Genomic DNA, 24,410 nt, shown 5'->3' with positions numbered 1-24,410 from the left:
GTCTCTTAAAGGACCAGGGGCTGCAGCCCTTCGGCCACTTCCTGGGGGCGGAGAGGACTTCAGCAGCTGCTGAGACATCCCGGTAAGGCGGTGGCGCGCGGATCCGAGACTCCTGGCCGCTTCTATCAGAGTCCTTGGAGAATCGCAGCTCCAACTTGGGGTGCATCCTCGCTCCCCAGCGGATTCAGAGGCACCGCCGCCATCAGCTCCAGAGAGCCCCGCCTCCATTTGGAACCCGAGCCGGAGCCAGGCCAAAGCCAGACCAAAGCCAGAGCAGCGACTGGTCCCAGGAAGCCTGCGTGGACTAGCCCACGGTGACAGTGATCTGCCCGAGAACTTGGAAGCTGGACCCTTCAAAGAGTCATCCTTGTGCTTGCCCGTCACCTTCTGGTTGGATTCCGGAAAGCCACTATTGAAAGACCTCAAAAAGGAATCGCAGACCACCCAGAATTGGATGCATCTGGACCTAAATCTGTCTTCCTTGTGGTCTTTCCTGTGCTCTTCTCATCCGTTTTCTAAACCTTTCGGGTGTTTCTGTGCCCGGAAGCCATCCCCCACCACCAGAGTAGCTGGGGTGAGCCCCAAATCTTGCTGCCTTGTACTCCAGCCAGTGCCTCCAGCTTAGTCTGAACCTTGCGACCTAATTCTGCCCGCGCCCAAGGAGTTCTGCCTTTCCTTCTCTCTCGGTGTCTCCAGTACTCCCCAAAATTTCCCCTCCTCCAGTGCCCTCTTCACCCCCCTCCTTTGGGGGTCCCGTGACCCTGAATGTGGGGGGCACATTATATTCCACTACTTTGGAGACCCTGACTCGCTTCCCAGACTCCATGCTGGGGGCTATGTTTCGGGCTGGCACTTCCATTCCCCCCAGCCTCAACTCCCAGGGAGGCGGCTACTACTTCATAGACCGAGATGGCAAGGCCTTCCGGCACATTCTCAATTTCCTGCGGCTGGGCCGCCTGGACCTGCCCCTAGGATATGGGGAGACAGCACTTCTCAGGGCCGAGGCCGACTTCTACCAAATCCGGCCCCTCCTAGATGCCCTGCGGGAACTGGAAGCTTCTCAGGGTACCCCTGCACCCACAGCTGCCCTGCTCCACGCAGATATAGATGCCAGTCCCCGCCTGGTGCACTTCTCTGCTCGCCAGGGCCCACATCACTATGAGCTGAGCTCTGTCCAAGTAGACGTCTTCCAAGCCAACCTCTTCTGCACCGACCCAGAGTGTCTGGGAGCCATGAGGGCCCGATTTGGTGTGGCCAATGAGGAGAGAGCAGAGGCAGGACCACACTTTCATCTGGAGTGGGCCCCCCGCCCCATGGGACTTCCAGAAGTGGAGTACAGGAGACTGGGGCTGCAGCCACTGTGGACTGGCGGGCCCGGAGAGCAACGGGAAGTGGTGGGTGCACCAGGCTTCCTGGAGGAGGTGCTGCGGGTAGCTCTGGAGCATGGCTTCCGTCTAGACTCCGTTTTCCCTGACCCTGAAGACCTGCTCAACTCCAGATCTCTGCGCTTTGTCCGGCACTGAGAGCTGAGAATACGGCCCTCAGTTTGACTGTATGGGAGTGGAGGGAGAAAGAAGGGTTAGCAAAGGGGATGAGGTTTCCCCTGAAGCCTCTTCCTAGCTCTGCTTTAGGAGCTGTGAGAGTCAGAGGTCCCTCTGCACCTGACTGGAGCCCAGATGTGGACAGGACTCCCCACATCCGAGCCCATTGAGGGCTCAGAAGTGGTACAGAGGGTCTGGACTGGTGCTAATCCTGGGAGGGATGGGGAAGTTTCCCCTGGCTTGTTCTCACCAGAGTGGGGGACCTCCGGTTTCCTTGGTTGGAGCTCAGTATGCAGGGGTCTGGAAAAGTGAGGACACTTCTCTGCCCATGCTAGGCCTAGCAGAACCCTGCAGGGACACTGAGGTCTGGGAGGAAGAGGGACTTCGTATAGCTCTAAAGTGGTCTCCTGTGACTTCTCTCCTGGAGCTGAGTGGCCTGGCCTGACCAGTGACAGACCAGAACACTCTGGAACATGGGATGGGAGATTCTTTGCTGTGTCTAAGCCACCTACTGAGGGAGACAAAGGCTACACCCCACCCTAGGCTGGCATAAGGGAGCTAGGAGAATCCCCATTTACTGTGGTATGGAGCATTCCTCTGGAGATCCAAGTGTCTTTAAGGGTCTGTTACTGATGGTAGAGCTGGCCACGAGAAGGAGGGTGGTGTCTTCCTGGGCCTTGGCCTGCCTTCCTTCATGTGTGAATGTGTGTCAGCATGCGTCTGACTGATGTGTGAGGCCCTGACATCCTGTCTCCCATCTGTGTGCTGGCCTTTCTGTGGTCTCTACATGTCCAGGCCTGTTTGGGGTTGAGAAACTGTTTGGGCACCAGGTGCATCTATGGGTGTGAGTAGGCTGAGAATTGATAGTTGAACCACAAGAGGTGTGTGTGTTTATGCATCCGTGGGTATTCACATCACCGTATATGCAGGAGGGGTCTGTTGGGGTGTGAGTCACTGGGATCTTCCTGGTGAGAGAGGTAAGAGAAGTCACTGGGCTTAGCAGGGCCTTGGAGGCCTTTATAGAATTCTTAGTTGCTCAGGCAACCATTGGCCTGTTGCTAGGAAATAGCAGAGGAAAGACCCAAGGCTGCTCAGGGCAGAGAAGAGCTAAACAGAAGAGTTTGGGAGAGTCAGGGAGGATATGGGAAGGGATGGGATTTCTGCATTCCTGAAGGGATGGGACACTCATGAACAACTTTTCTGGGGGAGTCACTTATTATTTATCACTTACAAGAAGAAAAATAAAGTTGCTTTTGGAACCACAAGCTTGTAAAGGCTGCTAAGGGCCAGGTTGGGGGTGCTGTCTCCCTTGCAGCAGAAGTCCTGCTTTCTCTGCCCATCTGTTAGAGACATCTTCTGGTCCCCAGTTCCTTGGGTCCATGTTTACCCCAGCCAAGAATGGAGCAGTGGCACTATTCTGGGATGATCTAGAACCTCCAGCTGTTCTGGAACACTCCAACTTCCAGGCAAAGGGCTGGAACCAGGATCACAGAGTCTTCCTATCCCAGGTGGGGCCAGCTCCCCTCCAGCAGCCCCCCCACCCCAAATTGGGCTTCATGTGGATGCTGGCACTAGGTGGGGCTTTCCTGGCAGCTGCCCAGGCCTGTGTCTTCTGCCGCCTCCCAGCCCATGACTTGTCAGGCCGCCTGGCGTGGCTCTGCAGGCAGATGGAGGCCCAGTGGGAGCACTGTGAGGCGTCCTGGAACTTCTCGGCCTTTGCCTTAGGTAAGTCCAAACATCCAGGGGCAGGCCCACCAACAGTGAACCCCATGCCCGAAGCAAAGTAACATCTGGCTTCCCAGCTGTGCCCCTCAGCTGTCACCTCAGTCCACAGCCCTCCCTGGACTCACTGGTCTCTCCCTCTGGGAGGACCTCTTTGGACCCTGGGAAAGTCAAGAATCTTCTGGGCTGGTGAGGAGATAAATCACTGGTCCTTGCCCATCTCCACAGATGAGGTGTCCATGAACAAGGTCACAGAGAAGACTCACAGAGTCCTGAGGGTCATGGGTGAGGTCACTGGGGAAGACACAGTCAAGGGGCTTGGATGGGCACCAAGGAGGAGGATGGGAAGAAGGGGTTGGGGAGACCGGGAAAGAAGGAGGGCAAGTGGAGACAGGAGGGCATGACGGGAGGTGCTGGGTGAAGGGATGGCAGTCAACTGGTATTGTTGAGGCCCTGAGCAAAACGGCTGCTCTTTGCCTCCCCAGAGATCAAACGGTCTTTCTCCTCACTCCCTTTATATTGGCAATGGCTTCAAAAGACCAAGCTCCCTGAGTACACCAGGGAAGGTACTTACTGCCCCCCCCCCGGGGGGGTTGTCAAGGGGTGCCTAGGATCTTGGGCAAAGGGGTATGTGGCTAAACTGCTCATCTACGCCCTCCCCCCCCCCCCCGCCCTTGTCTTTCATTTCAGCTCTCTGCAGTCCTGCCTGTTGTGAGTAGAAAAGGGAGGGCTAGCGAGGACAAGGGGCTTCTGGGCACCTGAGGAGAGCAGTTAGCGGGAGCCAGTGGGGTAGCCTGTACCCATGGAGTCTAGGCTTCTCCTCCCCAGCGCTGGTCCTGCTGTCTCCTGCAGGGGGCAGCACCATCCTGTACAACTGCTCCACCTGTGAGGGCTTTGAGGCACGCTGCTGGCCCAAAAAACGCTGCTTCCCAGGTTCTTACTCCCCACCCCTGCCTCACCTCACCCAGATCTCTGAGCTCTTAGGCTCCCCCAGTGTCAACGGGTATGGTCCTCTTTCATGATTTCCTGGGTTCCCTGCAGGAAGTCACGATCTTTGGGAAGCCAGGATTCTGCTCCTCTCCGTCTTTGGAAGTGTGCTGTTTTTGGGTGTCCTGAGCCTCGTGGTGGAGTGAGTTGGGGGATAAGGGCAGGAAAGAGTCTCACCACCTCGACCCACCCAGTACCTTTCCCCACCCATCCTTCCCCTCCCTCTCAGCCCCCTTCTCTTCCCCTTCCCAGACTTCCTACCTCCATCTTCCCTCAGGTCCCACCTCCTTGAAGCATAAAGTGACTTACGAAGATGCTGACAGATCCCAGCCTCCAGCTGTGAGGAGACTGTGCCACAATTTCCATTTCCCTTGGGGCGGGGGCGGGGGTGGGGGTGGGGGTGGGGGGCAGCTGCCCCTTAGTTTCAGTCCCAAAGTTTCAGTCTTCCAGACTGAAACTCAAATGTCCCCACAATCCCACTGTCGGAGGGCCTCCAGGGACCCAGGCGCCCATAGCTGGAAAGTTTCTCCCCTCCCGCCCTCAACCAATCAGAGAGGGCAGTCAGCAATGCCAGGAAAATATCTACAGAAGGAAAGAATCCCCCCCACACGCACTACCACTCCCACACCCCTTTCTGTCTGTTCCCGGAAAGCAGGGGCTGTTTGCCCCAGAAGCTACTCTTGGCTCTCCTATGATGGATTGGGAATCCGGGAATGAGTGTTCTGGAAAATTCCCTCCCTCTCTGAGCGAGACCACATCAGTCAGTCTGCTGGCATGCTTTCCCTCCATTTAACATTGTGAGGCCTTGGCCTCCCACAGAGGCTTCCCTCCTGCCAGGCCCAACTAAACTTGTGAAATGGCCTCCACCCCTGCCTGGCCTCTGTCTGCAACTGGGGTGGGAGGACAGGAAACTCCGTGGAGCATGGTAGTTCTCAAATGGGGGGATTTTGCACCCCATGAGACATATGGCGACATCTGGAGACGTTGATTGCTTTGATGGGAGAGGGAGGCGGTATTTGCTACTGGCATCTAGTGGGTAGAAACCTGGGATGCTACTCAACATCCTGAAATGCACAAGAGAGTCCTCCACAACAAGGAATTATCCAGTCCAAAATGTCGGCAGTACAGGGTTGAGAAAACCTGGTGTTTCCTCCCCTGGCTGTCAGGAGGTTGAGTTTGGGAGTTGCGACATGGGACATGAAAAGAGAGGCCTGTCACCAACCACAGGGCCCAGGCCTGGAAGGGATCCTGGCCCACACCTAGCTCAGTGGTTTTCAAATTAATTACTTGCAGGCTCTAGGGTCAAGGTTCTCAACAAGCTGCATGTCAGAGTCACCTGGGAAGCTCTAAAAATTGCCCATGCTTGGACCTCATCTCCAGAGATTCTGAATTTCATGGTTTCATATGCAACCTGGGTTAATCTAACTTACAGCCAGGGTTGGAACCACAGTTTGGCAGGTACCCATAAAGGCGCTTGGATGGGGAGAGAAATGCCTACCCCTTCCAGGAGAGAACCTTCAATATTGTCTTATATATTCTACTCCAATCTGGCATTTTACACACACACACAAATGAGATCCAGAGATCATACAGCAAGATTATACAACTGGCCCAAGATCATACAACAATTCATTCGTCCATCCATTTGACGAATACTTAGTGAGTGCCCACCAGGTGCCAGGCAGCATCACTGCCCAAACTGGGGCAGGAAGCCACATCTCCCAGCTGCCCAGGCAGCGCATGCAGCCTTCCTCTGGTCTGCAGTAGCGGCCTCACATTCTCTTATTTGTACCTTCTTTTGCTGGTTCAACATATGGGAGTTGTCCTTGTTTTCACATTCAACATGCACTGGGTCAACCACTTCTGCCTATTCATGAAGGACCTTTACCTGATCTGTCCCCTCCACCTACCCTGTGGTGCCCAGCCCACTCTAGAACCCTCTCACATGGATTTGTCTCCCAGATATGCTATCTGACTTTGCCTGCTCCCCTCAAATTCATTGCACCCCCAGCGACCACCCTGGTCTTAAAACTCCACTTGCTCACAACCTCCTGTCCAGCATCAAGTGATAGTTAAGAATTTGGGCTTTGTAGTGAAGCTTCAAATCCTGTCTCTGTCTTTTAGTGGATCTTGGGCAAGTTATTCAATTTCTCAATTCCCGTTTCTTCATATTTTAAATGCAGATTGTGTATTTCAGTGATCCCCTGGCCTCATTTTTCCTGTTTACATTTTAACATCTCTGAAGAATCCATCTCAAATTGAAGACATGTCATAGCATAGTAGTATATATTACAATTGATGATATCTTAAATGAAATGCAGGTGTACAGGATTACTGTGAGGTCCAAATAAGTTCATATAAAATAGTTGGGACTATGCCCAACATGTAATGAGCCTTCATTAGTCATTATCCATTATAATCTCTTAGTTAAAACTTTCCCTAGTCCCAGCCAGGTGGCTCGGTTGGTTGGAGCATCATCCTACACACCAAAAAGTTGCGGGTTCAATTCCCAGTCAGGGCGCATACCTAGGTTGTAGGTTCCATCCCTGATCGGGGCACATATGGACCGCAACCAATTGAGATCCCTCTCTCTCTCTCTCTCTCTCTCTCTCTCTCTCTCTCTCTCTCTCTCTCATCAATAAAAACATATCCTCAGGTGATGATTAAAAAAAAAAAAAAAAAAACACCTGAAAACCTTCCATAGTTCCTAGCCTACAGAATATAGGCTTGGCCCTTGACCCTGACATTCAAGGCTCTCCAGGAGCAAGCAGCTCCCCTGTCTTATGTGGTCCTCAAGGCAGACCTGTGAAAACACAGATCACGCTGGAATCTCCACATGAGTGCCTCACGGGCATCTCAGACTCCACATGTCCAAACCCACCTTCCTTCCCAACCCCACCACCCCCTTGTGATCTCTCCCAGGCTTAATGGCAGTGCCAACATGCCATGTACATCCTCTTCCTTTCGTGCCACTTGCCTACTTCTCACCAGTAAGTGATCTACCTTTGTAATGCTTCTCAGAACCCGACCCCAACGTGTCCCTGGAGCCTGATTCTCAGCTCTCCCCACCCCACAGCCACTCTGAGTCACTCATAGTTGGCCAAACACTGTTTTCTCATGCCTCATTACCTTTGCCCAGGCTTGTTCCTATACCTGGGATGCCCTTTTCCTTGGAATCAGACATCACTTCTCCTGGGAACCCTTCTTGGAGCCACTGAGGCAGTGTAGTGTCCCATCTCTAGGCGTCTCTCATGTGGCAACTGTCTCATTAGGTGGTAGTGCTTCTTTACACATCTTCCCTCTACACCGTGTGCTACCTATAAAGCCGCTACTTAAAGTTTTGTCTGTTTCCCCAGTGCCTGGCGCATGGTAGACGCCAGCAAGCATCCTGACAACCCCAGCCCCTTCTCTGAACCCTTCTGATGCACCCTCCCCACAGAAGCTCTACCTGAGCACGTAGCACAGGAGGCTGGCAGAATTTGTGTCTCTTTTCTGTGCACATAAGGCTGACTCACCAGAGTATGGCCTGCCAGGGCTGGGCTGGTTTTTCAGAGCCCCTCAACAAACAGGGGTGGCTTCTGTGGGTATAATACTGGCACTCACATGCTCTGACATGCCTTTTATACAGGGGCAGGATTTATGTATCCTTCCCTTGAACCTGGGCTTTTTGACTGGCTGACCAATTGAATGTGGCAAAAGTGATGCTGGGCCACTTTCTGGTCTCAGACCTTAAGAAACTGGGACCTTCCACCCTCTGCCTCTTAGGATGCTCACTCTGGAACCCAGTCACCATGCTATGAGGACACCCAGTCTACATGAAGAGTCCACATGGAAAATTTCGGCCAAAATCCAGCACCTACTGCCAGACATAGTAGTAATAATGCAGCCCCCAGCTGTCAAGTCACCCAGACTACTAATTTTTCCAACTAAAGCCTCAGATATAGTGAAACAGAGAGAAACCATCCCCACATTGTCCTGCTGGAATTCCAGAATCTCAAAGCTAAGGAGCATAATAAAAAAATATTTTTGCCACTAGGTATTATCTATTACTCAACAATAGGTAACTGAAACAGTGGAGGAGAACTCAGCGTTGAAGGCCCTTGATACGTGGAGCCTCTCTCCCGAGCGCTTGAGCATCCTAGTGATATGGAGGCTGGTTTCCCCCACAGTGGGTGATTCAGGAGGGGGAGGCAAATCCACACTGTCTTTTATGACCTAGCTCGGAAGGCACACACCACCCTTTTTGTAACATCCCATCGAAGACACAGATTAGCACCTTCCTTGTGGGAAGGCACTATGCAGCTGTGCCAATACCAGCGGGGGAGGTTCTCCGCAGTCATTTTGGAGACTGGCTACCACACACGTAGGCACAGTGCATTCTCCAATAACCCCGTAAGGTAAAACTCCTAATAGGCTATCTTGAAGATGAGGAAACAGGGGCACAGGATGGTAAGTGGTAAAGCTAGGATTCAAACTCAGGCAGTCAGGCTCCTAAGCTACCATGTGTTGTAAATACCCTCAGCTCCTGAAAGAATGTGGTGGATTTAAAAGTGATTCCACTTGGGAAAGCAAACCAGCTGGTAGATACACAGTGGTGGGCTGCTAACTCTGAAAACTAGTGAGGCAAATGCAAATTGGGAAAGGATGGAACCTCAGGGTCCTGGAAGATGGAGATGGGATGATCGAACAGGAGGGTCTTACCAAGGATCTGCGAAGACCCAACCCTGTGGGGCCAGGGAGTGCCAAATGGGGAGGGAAGGTGGGATGGGTTCACCCGGAAGATGCTTATGGATTAGGTTTGGAAACTCCCATCCTCATCACTCCTAGCAGAAGAGCTCTTAATGTCAAACATCTTTGCTTCAGCCCTGGCTGGTGTGGCTCAGTGGACTGAGTGCCAGCCTGTGAACCAAAGGGTAGCTGGTTCAATTCCTAGTCACGGCACATGCCCAGGTTGCAGGCTAAGTCCCCAGCCGGGGGTGTGCAAGAGGCAACCGGTCAATGTATCTCTCACTCACAATGACGTTTCTCTCCCTCTCTTTCTCCTTCCCTTCCCCTCTCTCTAAAAGACAATAATAAATAAATAAATAAATATCTTTAAAGAAAAATCTTTGCTTCACCTGACCCACATGACTATCTCATCCATTTGTTCAACAAAGGTTACAGAGTACTTGTCATCTGAGCCAGGCCCTAGATTGGCCATGGGGGACAGCAATGCCCAAGCAAAATGAAATTCTTTACTACCTGAACTTGAAGTCTAGCAGGGGAGACAGGCAAGGTACTTGATGAAAAAAGCACAGGGATCTTAGAGTGCAGGACAAGAGACCTGATCAGTTAGGGATAGGTTTCTTGCACTTAGCAAGGTCAGACTGGGATAAGGGCAGGAACACTCTTCCAAGCAGAGGGAACAGCCATGCAAAGGCTCAGAAGAAAGATCCAAAATGCTAAGATGCTTTCCCCTGTTGCAAGGTTGACCTGGGTGAAGTAGAAGGGAAAGAGCCCAGAGATCTCAGAGATCACAGCAGAAACAATGCTAAGGGGGCATTAATGTGGTTCCAGAAGAAGCAGAAAGATTTCTCAGAGGGATGGATCCCCACACCAAGGCAAAACCCAAGGCAGGGGCAGGGGAGGCAACTTAGGTGCACTCTCTACTTATCCTCCTGGATCTCTGCCCTGTGAGAAAAGACTTGGCCCCAGTGGTGTGAATGTGCTCATCCTTCTCGGATGCAGAGCCTACAGGGCAGGGCAGAGGTTGGGGAAAGGCAGATGGAGGGAGTGGGGCCTGATCTGGTCTCCAGGTTTAAGTGTTCATCTCAGCCTGAAGGAGATGCTCCCTGAGGATGGTCAGGATGGTCAGGCTGCACTCCCTCGATATGGGCAAAGATGGAAATGAGAAAAATTTAACTTCAAAAGTAAGAAGCAAATAGGGAGCCCTGGCTGGTGTGGCTCAGTGGATTGAGCACCGGCCTGCAAACCAAAGGGTCCCCAGTTCAATTCCCATTCAGGGCACATACCTGGGTTGCAGGCCAGGTCCCCAGTTGGGGGCGCATGAGAGGCAACCATACATTGATGTTTCTCTCCCTCTCTTTCTCCCTCCCTTCCCCATCTCTAAAATAAATTAATTAATAAAATCTTTTTTTTTTTAAGAGCCCTGGCTGGTGTGCCAGCACTGGCTCAGACTGAGCATTGTGAGCATTGGTCTGTGAACCAAAGGGTTGCTAGTTCAATTCCCAGTCAGAGCATATGCCTGGGTGGCACAAGGTAACTTTCTGGGATTGTAGACATGTTATGGGTATTTATCTGCATTATTAGATGTGTACATTTCTTAAAATGCTTTGACCTGTACATTTAAACGTGTACATGCTACTGAACGTAAGTTATACCTCAATAAAGTACTGTGATCATATAAAGTAGTATTCATATGACTATAACAATGACCACAAAACCAAAAAACAAACCCTCAGTATATGGATTAAACAGCACATCAGACATAACCAAAAAGAGAACTGGTGAACTAGAAGACAGAGCTGAAGAGTTTCCTGGAGTGCATCATGGAGACAAAAAGTATGGAATACATGGAAGAGAGGTTAAAAGGCATTGAGGACAGAATGAAAAGGTCCACCATACTTCTAATCAGAGTCCCCAAAGGAAAGAACACAAAGAGTGGAGAAAAGAGTAGCTGAAGATATACTGGCTGAGAATTTTCCAAAACTGATGAAAGATGCAAATTCATAAATATAGGAAATACAATATACTGAGAAAACTAAATAGAAAAGAATCCATATCTAGATCCTTTGTAATAGAACTACAAAACACTAATATCATCATAAAAGCAGAGAAAAAAGGCAGATCACCTACAAAGAAATTAGACTGAGCATACCTCTTCAAAATATTTATTGCACCTATTATATGCCTACATTGTCCCAGGTACTAAGAACACTAGATGAACAAGACAGACTCAGCCCCTACCCTGTGGAGCCCACAGTATTTCAGGGATGACTGATATGGAGGGCGGAATTACAGTGTGATGAGCTGGCCTCATTGGAGGGAAGAGAATTGGCAAGAAAACCATACAGGTAAAACTGTGAACTACTAAGATTTTCCCATCAACACTGGAAGATCCCATGTTTAGCAAGATGGGGTGGGGCTTTTCTTTCCAAGGAACTCTGAGAACAGAAGCTACTTGCTCACAAATCCTGCCTTATGATAGGAGACAGAAAAGATGTCCTAAGACTGGTGGCTTCCTTAGAACCCCAGAGGGAAAGGAAGAGAGCATGTCCCTCCTCAGAGCCTTCATCAAGGTCCTGGACTGTGTCCCTGAAGCCACAGGACAAGTAGCAATGTACAGACCCCTAGGATTAGCAGAAACTACATGGGGAGAGGGAGGTTATGCCAGAATGAGGCCAGGAGGTACTAGTGCTGGAGAGGAGTGCCCTGATGCATAGAGTGCTGCCTTTTACTTTTTTTTTCTTTTTAATCCTCACCTCAGGCTATGCTTATTGATTTTAGGGAGAGAGAGGAAGTGGGGGAGAGGGAGTAACACCGCTGTGAGAAGGAAACGTGGATCTATAAACACCCCAACTGGAAGTCAAATCCTCAACCCAGTCCTGGCTGGTGGCATGGCTCAGTGGATTGAGTACTGGCCTGCAAATCAAAGGGTCACCGGTTCGATTCCCAATCAGGGCATATGCCTGGGTTGCGAGCGAGCCAGGTTCCCAGTTGGGGGAGCACGAAAGGCAGCCACATATTGATGTTTCTCTCCCTCTCTTTCTTCCTCCCTTCTCCTCTCTCTAAAAATAAATAAATACCCTCCTCCTCCCCAAAAAATCCTCTTCCCAGGTATGTGCCCAGGATTGAACCCACAACCTTTTTGGATTGAACCCACAACCTAGTTGGATGACGCTGCAACCAACTAAGCCACCTGGCCAGGGCTGGAGTCCTGCCTTCGATCACTAAGACCCATACCAGGCTGGGATGGGGCTGGAAGAGCCAACACATACAAGAGGGCTCACAGGTTTCACTCTGGGGAGCTAGCTCCTCAAAAGGTCCTTGAACTTCAGAGCTGGGAAAAGGAAAATGGCTTGAATCTTGGACTCTGTCTCCACTAGGGGCCAACTTTCTGCATCACCATCCGCACTTCTCTGCCTCGGCTTCACTTGGAAACATCCTGTGCTGCCAGCTTTCCTCCATTCGAGTGCTAGGAAGCTGTCTTCCTACTAGAGGGCAGGGACCAGGTCCTGTTTAGTCTTATCTTCCTAGTGCCTGGGCAGGATGGCTCTATCAGGTGCTTATTCATATAAGGGGTGGGGCTCTAACGAGAAGGGTGAAGATTTGGCCAGAGGGGGAGCAGGGAACAGGACAGAGGAGAAAGTCTGGGCAGTGGTAAAAAGTTCTTCGGAGAAGACTGGAAAGAGGGGGAGAAGGTGGAGAGGGAGTGTGAAGGCAGGCAAGCAAAGCGCAGGAGAAGGGAGGCCGCACAGGGTCTGACCTGACAGAAGCAGAGGCCGACCACCGCCCTTGCTCCCCTCGCCCTTTCCCATTGGGGCACTGGGGGCGCGGCGCGGGCCAGCCCGGGCCGGCTGCCAGGTCCCGCCCTTCGCCACCTCAGGTCCCGCCCTCCTCGGGATTTAGTCCTGGCAGCTCAGGAGGCCCCGGAGCCGCCGTTTCCGCCTTTGCCAGGTGAGGGTCCTGGGAAGCTGGAGCGCCGGGGCCGGGGCTGGCGCAGGTAGCGGAGCAACCATCGCTTGGGGTTGCCTTGGCGAGTGCTGAGCCTATCCGCCCCATCCTCCCCTCTCCTGGTCTCCCCTCCTCGGTCTTTTCCTTCTGTGGGAGCTTTTCCTCCTGTCCCCCCTCTCGTACTTTCCTCTTCCCTCTTTACAAGCGGCCCCGACAGCCCAGGGTCCTGGGCTTTCTCCTCGCCCGCCCCTGCTCGGGGCCAGCTCCTAGCCCACCTCCAGGTTCCCAAATGGGCCCCAGCTTGTGGTCCTCCGCTTCCTCCAGGCTTAATTAAGTGTGTGTGGGGAAGAATCCAGATATGTGTAAGGAAGAGCTGTGCAGGCTGGGCAGGCAGCTGGCACCCAGAGTACCTAGAGCCTTTTTTCATAAAGGTTGGTGGAGTGCCCTGAAGCTAAGTCAGACAGTGACTCAGGTGTGCGAGCGGGGCTCCCTACCTGGAGCTGAGGTGGCTGTAGGCTGCGCCTGAACTTAAACCACAAAGGCCTGATTTGATTTCAAATGTTGCTGCCTCCTATGTAGAAGGGGCAGTGACCTGACCGTCTCTGGGCTTGGGGGGAGTGTGCCTGCAGAACTCGGGTGTATGTGCACACTGTACCTTGGTGTCTTCTGCGCTGTGCGTGTTTATGTGGACCTTGGTGTCTCAGACCCGTGGGGCGCTGTAGTCAGAGGGCAGTGAACTGCCCTGTCTCGTGTACATGCACGTGAGAGGGTGCGTGGCAGTAAGCCTGGGTGTTTTATGGCAGCATACTGGACCATCTCATTGTGAGAGGACACGTCTGGGTGTCTCAGGTGTCTTTTGCAGCACAACTGTAGGCCTCAGTGCATGTGTGTGTGTGTGTGTAGCAGTGTATCTGGGTATGGGAGGCAGTGTACTCTTGTGTGTATGTGCACGTGTGTGTGTACGTGCATGTCTGAGGTATGATATGGTTAATATATCAGGGCATATCTGGTATGTCTGTGGTAGGTCAAAATGCCTCATGTGTATATGAGGTGTGTCAGGTGTATGTGAGTGTGTGCAGTGGGGTATCTCAGGTCTGAAGGGGAGCGTCTCTGGGTGTCCTAGGAGTATAGGGGCACTGTGCCATAATATCTCAAGAGTGAGCAGGGCAACATACATGAAGTCGGCCATGCTGAAACCTCAGGTGTGAAGGAGGGCAGGTTTCTCAGTGAAGGGGGTAGAGGACCTTGGTCTAGGGTATGGGGAGCATTCCCCCTGAGATTTGTGTGTATGAGTGGCAGGATACCTGGCTCTCCCTGATGTGTCTCTCCTTCTACCTGCGTGTTTCTGATGGTTGAGGGGGGAGCTGGGGACCACATCTCTAGTGTCTGAGTGTCTCAGGTGCCTGCCCTGGGCTATGTGTCTGGAGGAGAGTGTACCATCATCCTGAGTTCTCTCTCCAGACATGCTCCCGGAGGCAGGTTCCCTGTGGCTGCTGAGGCTACTTCAGGACATCCAGCTGGCCCAATTTTACCGATCCATACTTGAGGAGCTGAATGTTACGCGGCCAGAGCACTTCGACTTTGTAAGACCTGAGGACCTGGACGGCATTGGCATGGGCAGGCCTGGTGAGGGACTCCTGTGCCAAGGCCCTGGTCTCTCCTTCTCCAACCTGTTAGTTGCTACACCTCTTCCCCCACTCCCACTTCCACACACCAGCCCTCTTCTTGTTTTTAAATCCCTTGTATCATGTCCCCTCCTCTCCTCATACTACCCCAGCCCTCTAATTCTGGCTTCCCCCAGCCCAGCGCAGACTGGTTGAAGCTCTGAAGAGGCACCGTTCGGGACACAAGCCAAAGAGCTGGGTCTACAAGGTGAGTGTTTTGGGGTGGGGTGGAGTGGGGTGAGAGGTTTAAAGGCCAGCTTAGGCTGGGGAATGGGCTGGGCTGAGTGGCAGGGTTCCACACACTTGATTTCCCACCCCTGTTTCAGATCCTTGGGGGGTTTGCCCCTGAGCAGAAGGAGACCACCCCACCCTCAGACAGTCCTCCATTCCTCCCTGAGCCAGAGGGGGGACTAAAGTGTCTGATCCCAGATGGTGCTGTGTGCAGAGGGGAGCTGCAGGGCTCCGGCTGCTTTGGTGTGGTGCACCGAGGGCTGTGGACACTGCCTAGCGGTCAGGGCGTGAGTACTCTGGGAGCCTGCTACCTTCTGGGTACCCGGGCCAGCTGCGCGTTTTGTTCTGCTGCCCTCTCTGCTCTGGCCCTGGTATAGCTGCTCCTTAGGGTGCCTGATGGTACCTCCCTCACCCCCAGGTCCCAGTGGCTATCAAGTCCCTCCGGGTGGCTTCCAAAGGCCCTGTGGGCACAGAGCTGAGGGACTTCCTTCGAGAGGTATCCGTCATGATGAACTTGGAGCACCCACATTTGCTGCGTCTGCACGGGCTGGTACTGGGCCAGCCTCTGCAAATGGTGAGCAGACCTGACTGGTCCCAGGGACAGCCCCGGGGCTGACGTGAGGCAGGTGGGTGGGCAGCCAGAGGCCCGTGGGGCGCCCCCCCACAACGGCGCCCCCGCCCCCTCATAAGGCGCTGTGCTCCCGCAGGTGATGGAGCTGGCGCCACTGGGCTCCCTGCACGCCCGTTTGACCATGCCGGCCCCTACAGCCCCGCTGCCTGTGGTCCTGCTCTGCCTCTTCCTGCGGCAGTTGGCGGGGGCCATGGCGTACCTGGGGGCCCGCGGGCTGGTGCACCGGGACCTCGCTACACGCAACTTGCTGCTGGCTTCACCGTGCACGATCAAGGTGGCCGACTTCGGGCTGGTTCGGCCGCTGGGCGGCGCCCCGGGCCGTTACGTTATGGGCGGGCCCCGCCCCATCCCCTATGCCTGGTGAGGGTCGGCCCGCGGCAGGAGGTGTCGGAGGCCGGTGCGGAGGGTGAGGATCTGGAGTGCAGTAGCTAGCTGAAGAGGAGTGCGGAGGGAACTGGTCCTCGGAGGGAGGCTGGGCCCGGAGGAGTCTGAGGGTCTGCAAGGGCTTGGAAAGGAGGACTTCTGAGGACAACGGGAGCACTAGGGCCAGGCTCAGTGGCAGGTGGGAGCACAGATCCAGCCTCCTTAGGCTCGACTTCCGCAGGTGTGCTCCAGAGAGCCTTCGCCAGGGGGCCTTCTCTTCTGCCTCGGACGTGTGGATGTTCGGGGTGACGCTGTGGGAGATGTTCTCTGGGGGCAAGGAGCCCTGGGCCTGGGTCCCACCCTACCTCATCCTGCAGCGGTTGGAGAAAGACCAAGCCCGGCTGCCTAGGCCTCCTCTCTGCTCCAGGGCCCTCTACACCCTCGCCTTGCGCTGCTGGGCCCTTCACCCTGCTGATCGGCCTAGCTTCTCCAGCCTGGAGGAGCTGATCCAAGAGGTGAGAACCCTTTACTCCCCAGATACCCTCAGTCCCTTTTCCCTCCATTTTCTCTCCCAGGGTTCCATGCACAAGACTAACAGTATTAACTCCTGGCTAGGGTCTCTGAACAGAACAGATTCAGTCCCTACCTACAGGGTGCTTAGAGCCCTGGGGAACAGCTTGGGCTACATAGATGTAGGCTGAAGGGCTGAGGCTGAAGCTGGGCGGGAGAAGGAGTAGAGAGAGCAGCAGAGCAAGTTGCAGTGGGTGTTTGATAGGCAGAGGAAAGTTTCAGCGTGGGGAGGGGTAGTACATGTAACAAAGGCAATGGAAGTGCTCAGGAGCTGCCCCATGGAGGGATTGGTAAGGCATGATAAATAACCAGAGTTAACATATACAGCACTTGATCTGTGTAAGATACTGTACTAAGTGCCTTACATGTATCCTTATGTATGTTCACTCATTTAATCCTCACAACAACCCAACAAGGTCATTGTTATCTTGATTTTACAGATTGGGAAGTTAAGGCACTGACAGTTTAGGCACTGACAGTTTAGGTGACTTGCCTAAAGGCACAGGCAAGAGGAACAGTTGGGATCTGACTTCTGTTACTACCAATTTGTACTTCTTAATCCTGTCACCTTTTTCACCCAAACCCCCAACACCCCTCCCATCTGGCAGCCTTCAAAATGTTCTCTGCGTGTATGAGTCTGTTTCTGTTCTGCTTATTCGTTTATTTTGTTTTTTAGATTCAATTGCTGATAGATATGTATTTATTGCCATTTTGTTGTTCATATTTTAAAAATCATATTCTCCTTCAAGAAGGCCCTTTAACATTTCATGTCATACTGGTTTCGTGGTGATGAACTCCTTTAGCTTTTTTTTTTTTTTTTTTTTGTCTGTGAAGCTCTTTATATGTCCTGCCATTCTGCCATTTTAAATATCCTTCCATTCTAAATGATAGCTTTGCTGGGTACAGTAATCTCTGTTGTAGGTTCTTGCTTTTTTTTTTTCATCACTTTGAGTATTTCTTGCCAATCCCTTCCAGCCAGCAAAGTTTCTGTTGAGAAATCAGCTGACAGTCTAATGCGAGCTCCCTTGTAGCTAACTAACTGTTTTTCTGTTGCTGCTTTTAAGATTCTCTCTTTGTCTTTAACCTTTTGCATTTTAATTATTTATGTATTTATTTCTAGAGACAGGGGAAGGGTGGGAGAGAGAGGGGAAGAGAAACATCTGTTGGTTGCCTCTTGTACATACCCTGACCAGGGACCAAACACACCCTGACCAGGGACCAAACCCATAACCTAGGCGTGTGCCCTGACTGGGAATCAAACCAGTGACCTTTTGCTTTGCTGGACAATGCCCAGCCAACTGAACCACACTGGTCAGGGATTGCATTTTAATTATGATGTGTCTTGGTGTGGAACTCTGGTTTCATCTTGTTTGGGACTCTCTGTGCTTCTTGGACATGTATGTCTATTTCCTTCATCAAGTTAGAGAAATTTTCCATCTTTTTTTTTTAAAGATTTTATTTATTTATTTTTAGAGAGAGGGGACGGGAAGGAGAAAGAGAGGAAGAGAAACATCAATGTTTGGTTGCCTCTCACGTGCCCCTAACTGGGGACCTGGCTTGCAACCCAGGCATGTGCCCTGACTGGGAATCGAATTGGGGACCCTTTGGTTTGCAGGCCGGTGCTCAATCCACTGAGCCATACCACCCAGGGCTCCATCATTATTATTATTATTTTTTTTTTCCACTGTGTGGTTGCCTCTCACACGCTCCCAACTGGGGAACTGACCTGCAACCTAATTATGTACCCTGACTGGGAATCGAACCAGCAACACTTTGTTCGCAGGCCGATGCTCAATCCACTGAGCCACAGCAGCCAGGGCTGTCCATCATTATTTTTTAATAGGTTTTCAATTTCTTGCTCTCTCTCTTCTCCTTCTGGTAACCCCATGATGTAAATGTAGGTATGCCTGAAATTGTCCCAGAGACCCCTTACACTATTCTTGTCCTCATTTTCTTTGATTCTTGTTTCTTTTTGGGGTGTGTGTGTGTGTGTATGTGTTTACACACAGCTCAGGAGCACCATCGATGATGCTGCCAGCTAGTTGTCATTTATTTTCCACTTGGTGCAAGGCACAGTTATGGGGTGTCAGGAAGACTCGCATGTGGCTTGGGTAGTAAAGAGCGGGGCTTTCTCAACTTTCTTTTCAGTGTTTTGCTGATTTGATATAAAAGTACCCAACTGCTCCTGCTTGCTGCAGCCTGCCTAGCCTATGGGGTAGGGTGAGGAGGGGCTAAGGGGTAGAGGAGAAGGGGTATGGAGAGGGGCTCAAAAGAGCCTAGCACCTCTGCAAGTCTAGTGGCTGGTGGTGGCCATTCAAGATGGGGGCCCAACATTGACTTTGCCAGGCTGGCCACCAGGCAGCTTCCTTATGGCTTCCCAAGCCAGGTCACAGGTGCTTATGCTGCTGGAGGACTGGGGAGATTTTGAGTGTTCTGGGGATTCCACCACTGTGGCCATGAGTGGGAGAGTAGGCTTCCTGAAAAAGAAGCTTGCCCAGCAGTGACCGGGGTCAGCCTTCAGGAGACCAGGGTGGTGGGGGATGTCTTCCTCAGGGCACTCAGCACTTTCGCAGGAGCTATTACTAAAAGTGGAGCCCAGGTGGTGCTGGTTGTAGTCATTGGTAGCTGTGAGTGAGCTGCTAGAGGGGATGGCTGCCATGGCCTTGTTTGTGGACTGGCAGAAACCTTGGCAGTGACCCCTCCTGGACCTCAGCCTGTGATCATGGGTGGCAGGAGTGGGGTGTTGGGGCACTAGGCCTTGGAGCCCATTTGCAGAGGAGACCATGGGAGGCTGATCTATAACCGAGACACATGGGGCTCTTTTTGCTGTTCCAAATGGGTGTTTTTTGCTTCCTTATATTTCAAATCACTGTTCTGACTGTCAGCTTTATCTATTCTACTATTGTAAATTATTCTTCATTTCAGTTAGTATATCCTTCATTTCTGTTTTTTTTTTTTTAGTTTCCATGCCCTTTTTTATGCTGTGGAAGTTCTCCCTAAGTTCATCTACTCTTCCCCTAAGTTCATTGAGCACCCTTATAAATAGTGTTTTGATTTTAATAGATTGTTTGTCTCCATTTTGTATAGCTCTTTTTCTGGAGATTTGTTCTGTTCTTTTGTTTGGGACATGTTTCTTTGCTCATTTTGGCAGCCTCCCTGTGTTTGTTTCTATGTATTAGGTAGAGCTGCTGCATCTCCAGGCCTAATGTAGTAGGTGTCCTGTAGGGTCCAGTGGCACAGCCTCCCCATTCACCTGAGCTGGGTACTCAAGGTGTGCCCACCCTTTTCTGTGTGTGGGCTGTGTACACCCTCCTGTTGTAGCTGGGTCTTGATTGCTGTTGAAGGGATTTACCCCCAGGTCCATCAGCTGCAAGGACTGGCTGCGACCACTGAGGGGGGATCAGCAATGCAGGGGTCCACCCCACAGATCAGGATTTACTTCAGTGGGGCTCTGGTGCCCCCTGAGTCCGTCCCTTGAGTGTGTCACTGGTGGAGGTGGTTGGGTGGTACTTCAAAATGGTCTGAAGCTGTAAACCAGGTGTGTTGGCTCTGGGGCCTCCCAGGAGGTGCAGGTCAGGGTCAGCCATTGCTTATATTCTGCCCGAGGCCACCTGGCATGAGCTACAAAGTGATCTGTAGATGGCTGCTACTTGTGCTGAGTCTGGAGGTGCCCAGGAGAGGCCACACTGCAAATCAAGGCCAGCTGCCACTGGTGCTGTGCCTGGGGCCACTTAGTGAGAGAACAGGGCATGCCAAGGTCAGATGCTGCTTGTCTGAGATTTTAGGGAAGTCTGAAGCATGAGCTCGGAGAGGCCATCCATATGGAAGTCACTGGAAACAGCTTGAGTGGGCTTAAGAGTTGGTGGGATGGGATCTTAGGGAATCACCAGGGTGAACAGTGGTAGCCAAGTTGATGGAGACTTATATGTAGCACCCTCCTGCCAGCTCTGTGGGGGAAGGGCTCAGAAAACGAACAATGGTTTCTCCTAGCACTTCTATCTGGGAAAAAACTACCCCTCCAGCTCTCGTGCTGATGCCAGACACTTCATTTCCTCTTTGTATGTCCCTGGTGTTCAAGCTGCTGCCCAATGCTGGAGTTCAGAATGAGTGAGTCCAAGTCAGTCTGTGCTTGGGCCCTTTAAGAGGAACTGCCTGGGACTCCAGAGGTTCTTCCTCTCACTCAGCCACAACCCCTGCTGGTTTTCACAGCCAGAAGTTACGGGGACTTCTCTTCCTGGCACAGGAACCCCAAGGTGGGAGGCCTGGTGTGGGGCTGGGACTCCTTGCTCCTCAAGGGGGACCTCCACAGCCGAGATATCCCCCCAATTTTTATCTGCCTTACGTGGGTGTGGGACCAGCCCATTCCACTTCGCCCCTCCTACCAGTCTCGATGTGGCTTCTCCTTTATAGCCTTAGTTGTAGGACTTCCACTCAGCTAGATTTCAGATGGTTCTGGGTGATGGTTGTTCTGTAGTGTAGTTGTATGTATTTCTGATGTGGCTGTGGGAGGATGTGAGTACTGCATTTACCTGTGCTGCCATCTTGACTGGAAGCCTATACTCTACTGTTAACGGAATTTAGTCCTTACTCTGAGGGCACTTGGGAACCACGGAAGGGTTTCGAGCAGGGAAATAACAAGACAACTGTACATATTGTATCACTCTGGCTTGGTGCAGGAATGGATTAAAGGGGTGATACTGAAGATGGGAAGACCAGGTAGGAGACAATGGCTGTGAAGTAGGAGTGATAAGAAGAGGTCTGGATGAGGGTCAAGACAGTGAAGGTGGAGAGAAATGGAAAATTTCCAGAGGTGCTTGGGCAGTGGATGTGATGGGCCTGGGTAAGGAGTAAAAGCAGTGGAGGATAATGCTCCCCTTGATCTCCCTAGGTAGAGACAGGCCCCCTTTAGTTGCTCTCTGACCCCCTCACCCCTGCACTGTGTCCAGCTTGGCATGGAATCCAGGTCTACCTCCCTCACTGGACTACAGTTGGGGCACAGGGACAGCCTCATGCCGGGCCCAGGACAGAGGACACACCTGGTATGGGTTTGATTGGTGGGTGCATAAACAGAGGAGGCTCCTTTCCTCCCTGCTCCATGACAGCCTCTGACTCAGGCCACGAGTGTAGCCACCCTTTCCTCCCTTTCCTCAGGCCTGGCCCCCTGAGGCTCGTTGTGTGAGGGATGTCACAGATCTGGGTGCTCTGAGGATGGAGCCTGGCGATCCCATCACTGTCATCGAGGGCAGGTGAGGGCCTCATGTTTCCTATGAATCCTCCCAACCTGCCTGACCCTGTTTCCTTCTCTGCTTCTCCCCAGCTCCTTCAGCCCTGAACCTCTGCTTCGTTTCCTCCTCCCCACATTGGGCCCTGAGAACCCCACCCGGCCTGGCCTCCTGGCTGGAGCCACCATAGGCCCATAGAGCCCTATTGTGTTGGGGAGAAAAAGGCTTTCCTTCCTCCAGGCAGATGCAGCTCCATGGCACACAGCATGTGAGCTGAATGCGTGTGGGAGCCCAGCCTCCACTCCCCCCTTGCTCTCTCACCCCGTCACCACTGCCTGTTCTTGCAGCCCCAGCTCCACAACCTGGAAGGGCCAGAATGGTCGCACATTGAAAGTGGGCAGCTTCCCAGCCTCTGCAGTGACACTGGCAGACCTGAGGGGCTCCCCAGCCACCTGTCCAGTCCATAGAGGCTCTCCTGCCTGGGGAGAGCAAAGCCGAGGAACCGCAGATGGGTGAGGATCTGAAAGAGGGAACCAACCAAGTTCAGCAACTGCTCTGGAGGGGAAGCTTGGGGTGGGTCCAGGGTAAAGCTTACTCTCCAGGTAAAGCTTCCACTCCAGGTCTCAGTCAGCAGGAGAGCCCCAGAGATTCTTTAGGAGGGGACACTGATACGGGGCGGCGGGGGTGGGGAGGAGGCTGGGGTAGGGAATGAACTGGATCACTCTTCTACAGGGTCAGACCAAAGGCAAAGCTTCAGGAGCTACCTCCAGCAAAGGGTCAGAGAAGGCACATGCCCCTGCAGAGGAGAAAAGGTGACTGTGGGGGGTGGGGTGGGGGTGGGGCCACTTTCTCTGAGATGAAGAACAACCCTCCAGTCTGCCCCCTGCTGAATCCATGCCTCTGCAGCTATGATTTCCCCACGTGACTTCCTTCCCCCATGTCATTCTGCCTGTCCACTTCGCAGCTGTGCTTTAAGATCTGCCTTCTCCCCTGAACAGCATCTTCCCGTGCAGCCCCTGCACCCTCAGGTCTTTGGGTGTCTGTCCTGCACACCTGCCTCATTACTCCACCTAACACAAGGACCACCTGAGGACAGCACAAGCAGCAAATGGGAAGAAGACAGGACCCAGCCTCTGAGCTTCCTCTCAAGTTGTTTTTTTCTCAACTGTGCAGGCATTTCCAAGAGTCTGGAATCTGTTCTGTCCCTGGGCCCCTGCCCCAGAGGGGGTGGTTCAAGTCCCCCCGAACTTCGACATGCCAGAGATGTGACCCAGGGACCCCCACGCCTGCCACCCCACCCTCCCTTTGCCTCCAGCTCTTCTCAACTCAGCCAGTCCCCCAGGGAGCGGCCTTCTTGGCCCAAAAGAGAACCCCTACACAGTTACCCCTTGGAAGCACCTAGAGCCAGCAAAGCCACTGTTCCTGACCCCAAGCTGCAGAAGAGGGTTATGGAGGTAAGGTCTCCTTGAGTGGCCTGATGTCCAGCAGGGATTACAGGCTGGGGTAGGAGCCTAAGTGAGGCTTTGTCCCTCTGCAGGTAGAGGTGAGTGTACATGGAGTCACCTACCAGGAGTGCCAAGTGGCACTAAGAGCCACTGGAGGAGATGTAGTTTCTGCCATCCAGAACCTAAAGGTAAAGCCAGACCCTTCTCTTGTGTCCCCACCTCTCCTGCACCTGTCCTCTGGAAGTCAGCTGCCCACCCTCCTGCTTCCACAGGTGGACCAACTCTTCCACCTGAGTAGCCGGTCCAGAGCTGACTGCCAGCACATCTTGGAGCATTACCAGTGGGACCTCTCAGCGGCCAGTCGCTATGTCCTGGCTCGGCCCTGAGCTCCGCTCCCTTAGATATGGACACCAGCGTGCATCAGGGCCTGGCCACGTGGGACCAGCAGAACCAGAACAAGGTTCTGAAAGGGCACTTTCCCACCTGAAGGGATCCTGCTAAAGCAGGTACAGGAGGAGGCCAGGGCCAGGCACTGATGAGTCTCTCCTCCTACCCTTGGCCTCTGAAGGATCTAGTCTATCTGCTCACCACATTTCCAACCAAGAGGAGGACTTGGAGGAACAGAGCTGCTACACATCACACCATGGGAAGCTTCTACTTGCTACAGAGAATGATCAAGCGACCATACTGCACCAGGGAAACAGCTGTCCTGTACTGCCATCAGCTACCACACTGGGCCACCTTGGATGATGGAAGCAGCTATGCTGACTTGGGTCATACGGCCCAAACTGCCTTGGCTTGGGCCGGGGACATCACGGGTGATGAAAGTTCCTCTTTTGGACTCGAAGACACTTGATCCTGGCAACCCCTACCCAGCCCAGCTGTCGTATTTCCTTTTGTTTCTTCTACCCTCTCCCATTACATAGATCTTCCAATGTCCAAAAAGTTACAAATTTTATATGAATATAACATACAAAGATGCAGCCTCCTTTGTAGGAGCAGGGAAGGAGGGTGGTTCCGTAAGGCACAGGAAGCTGTAGCAAGCACCAGCTGTGGGAAGGGCCCACGGGGAAGAGGAGGCTGGCACTGGGGCCTAGGCCCTAGAGCTGTTGCAAGGGAGTGGGGATCTCCTCTGAGCGCTATGGTCTGAGGCCGAACTCATTGGTCAAGCTGATGCAGGGAAGCGTGGCCATATCAGCCATCTTTGGTACTGCTTACCTTCCCCACCCCAGCTCTTGTAAAACCCCAGAGCCCTGAATTTCAAAAACCTCATCCAGAGCAGAGGCCCTGGAAGTGGGTGGAAGGGACTGAGAAGGGAAAGTCTGAAAGCCAATCTGCGGATGTGCCTTGTGCTGAGGGAT

At 52.7% G+C, this 24,410-nt stretch overlaps 3 protein-coding genes and 1 pseudogene across 5 annotated transcripts; 3 read left to right on the top strand and 1 right to left on the bottom strand.

The window, feature by feature from the left end:
• Positions 1-767: 767 nt before the first annotated feature.
• On the top strand, positions 768-2,806 carry KCTD11 (potassium channel tetramerization domain containing 11). The gene has a single exon (XM_090292925.1). It carries the CDS (start codon positions 825-827, stop codon positions 1,521-1,523), a length of 699 nt encoding a protein of 232 aa, XP_090149051.1. The 5' UTR covers positions 768-824; the 3' UTR covers positions 1,524-2,806.
• A 273-nt stretch (positions 2,807-3,079) lies between these two features.
• On the top strand, positions 3,080-4,396 carry TMEM95 (transmembrane protein 95). Its single transcript, XM_090257496.1, has 6 exons — positions 3,080-3,266; positions 3,492-3,548; positions 3,749-3,829; positions 3,954-3,974; positions 4,116-4,196; positions 4,305-4,396. Exons 1-6 carry the CDS (start codon positions 3,098-3,100, stop codon positions 4,394-4,396), a joined length of 501 nt encoding a protein of 166 aa, XP_090113622.1. The 5' UTR covers positions 3,080-3,097.
• Positions 4,397-12,844: 8,448 nt separating this feature from the next.
• TNK1 (tyrosine kinase non receptor 1) lies at positions 12,845-24,026 on the top strand. 3 transcript variants are annotated; one of them, XM_090257371.1, is made up of 13 exons: positions 12,849-12,926; positions 14,385-14,549; positions 14,725-14,795; positions 14,914-15,105; positions 15,237-15,392; positions 15,526-15,809; positions 16,054-16,327; positions 21,534-21,628; positions 21,952-22,116; positions 22,337-22,416; positions 22,778-23,058; positions 23,142-23,237; positions 23,322-24,026. In XM_090257371.1, the coding sequence occupies exons 2-13, from the start codon at positions 14,387-14,389 to the stop codon at positions 23,433-23,435; spliced, it is 1,971 nt and encodes a 656-aa protein (XP_090113497.1). In that variant the 5' UTR covers positions 12,849-12,926; positions 14,385-14,386; the 3' UTR covers positions 23,436-24,026. The 3 variants fall into 3 exon arrangements, with proteins under 3 accessions (XP_090113495.1, XP_090113497.1, XP_090113496.1); XM_090257369.1 differs by having other exon boundaries at positions 12,845-12,926; positions 23,142-24,026; XM_090257370.1 differs by lacking the exon at positions 12,849-12,926 and adding an exon at positions 12,937-12,972 and having other exon boundaries at positions 23,142-24,026.
• Positions 18,697-19,205, bottom strand: LOC149997697 (pancreatic progenitor cell differentiation and proliferation factor pseudogene; annotated as a pseudogene).
• Positions 24,027-24,410: the final 384 nt, after the last annotated feature.

The sequence above is a fragment of the Furipterus horrens genome, unplaced genomic scaffold (assembly GCF_987537825.1).
Source record: "Furipterus horrens unplaced genomic scaffold, mFurHor1.1.pri manual_scaffold_11, whole genome shotgun sequence".
NCBI lineage: Eukaryota > Metazoa > Chordata > Mammalia > Chiroptera > Furipteridae > Furipterus > Furipterus horrens.
This window is presented reverse-complemented; position numbering and strand designations above follow the sequence as displayed.

Bases quoted from the DNA above. Each gene is read 5' to 3' on its own strand.
- TNK1 (XM_090257369.1), top strand. From the start codon at position 14,387: ATGCTCCCGGAGGCAGGTTCCCTGTGGCTGCTGAGGCTACTTCAGGAC. The intron at 14,550-14,724 runs GTGAGGGACTCC...GGCTTCCCCCAG, and splicing joins CATTGGCATGGGCAGGCCTG to CCCAGCGCAGACTGGTTGAA. The intron at 21,629-21,951 runs GTGAGGGCCTCA...CTGTTCTTGCAG, and splicing joins ATCACTGTCATCGAGGGCAG to CCCCAGCTCCACAACCTGGA.
- TMEM95 (XM_090257496.1), top strand. From the start codon at position 3,098: ATGTGGATGCTGGCACTAGGTGGGGCTTTCCTGGCAGCTGCCCAGGCC. The intron at 3,549-3,748 runs GTGAGGTCACTG...TTGCCTCCCCAG, and splicing joins CAGAGTCCTGAGGGTCATGG to AGATCAAACGGTCTTTCTCC. The intron at 3,830-3,953 runs GTACTTACTGCC...CTTTCATTTCAG, and splicing joins CCCTGAGTACACCAGGGAAG to CTCTCTGCAGTCCTGCCTGT.
- KCTD11 (XM_090292925.1), top strand. From the start codon at position 825: ATGCTGGGGGCTATGTTTCGGGCTGGCACTTCCATTCCCCCCAGCCTC.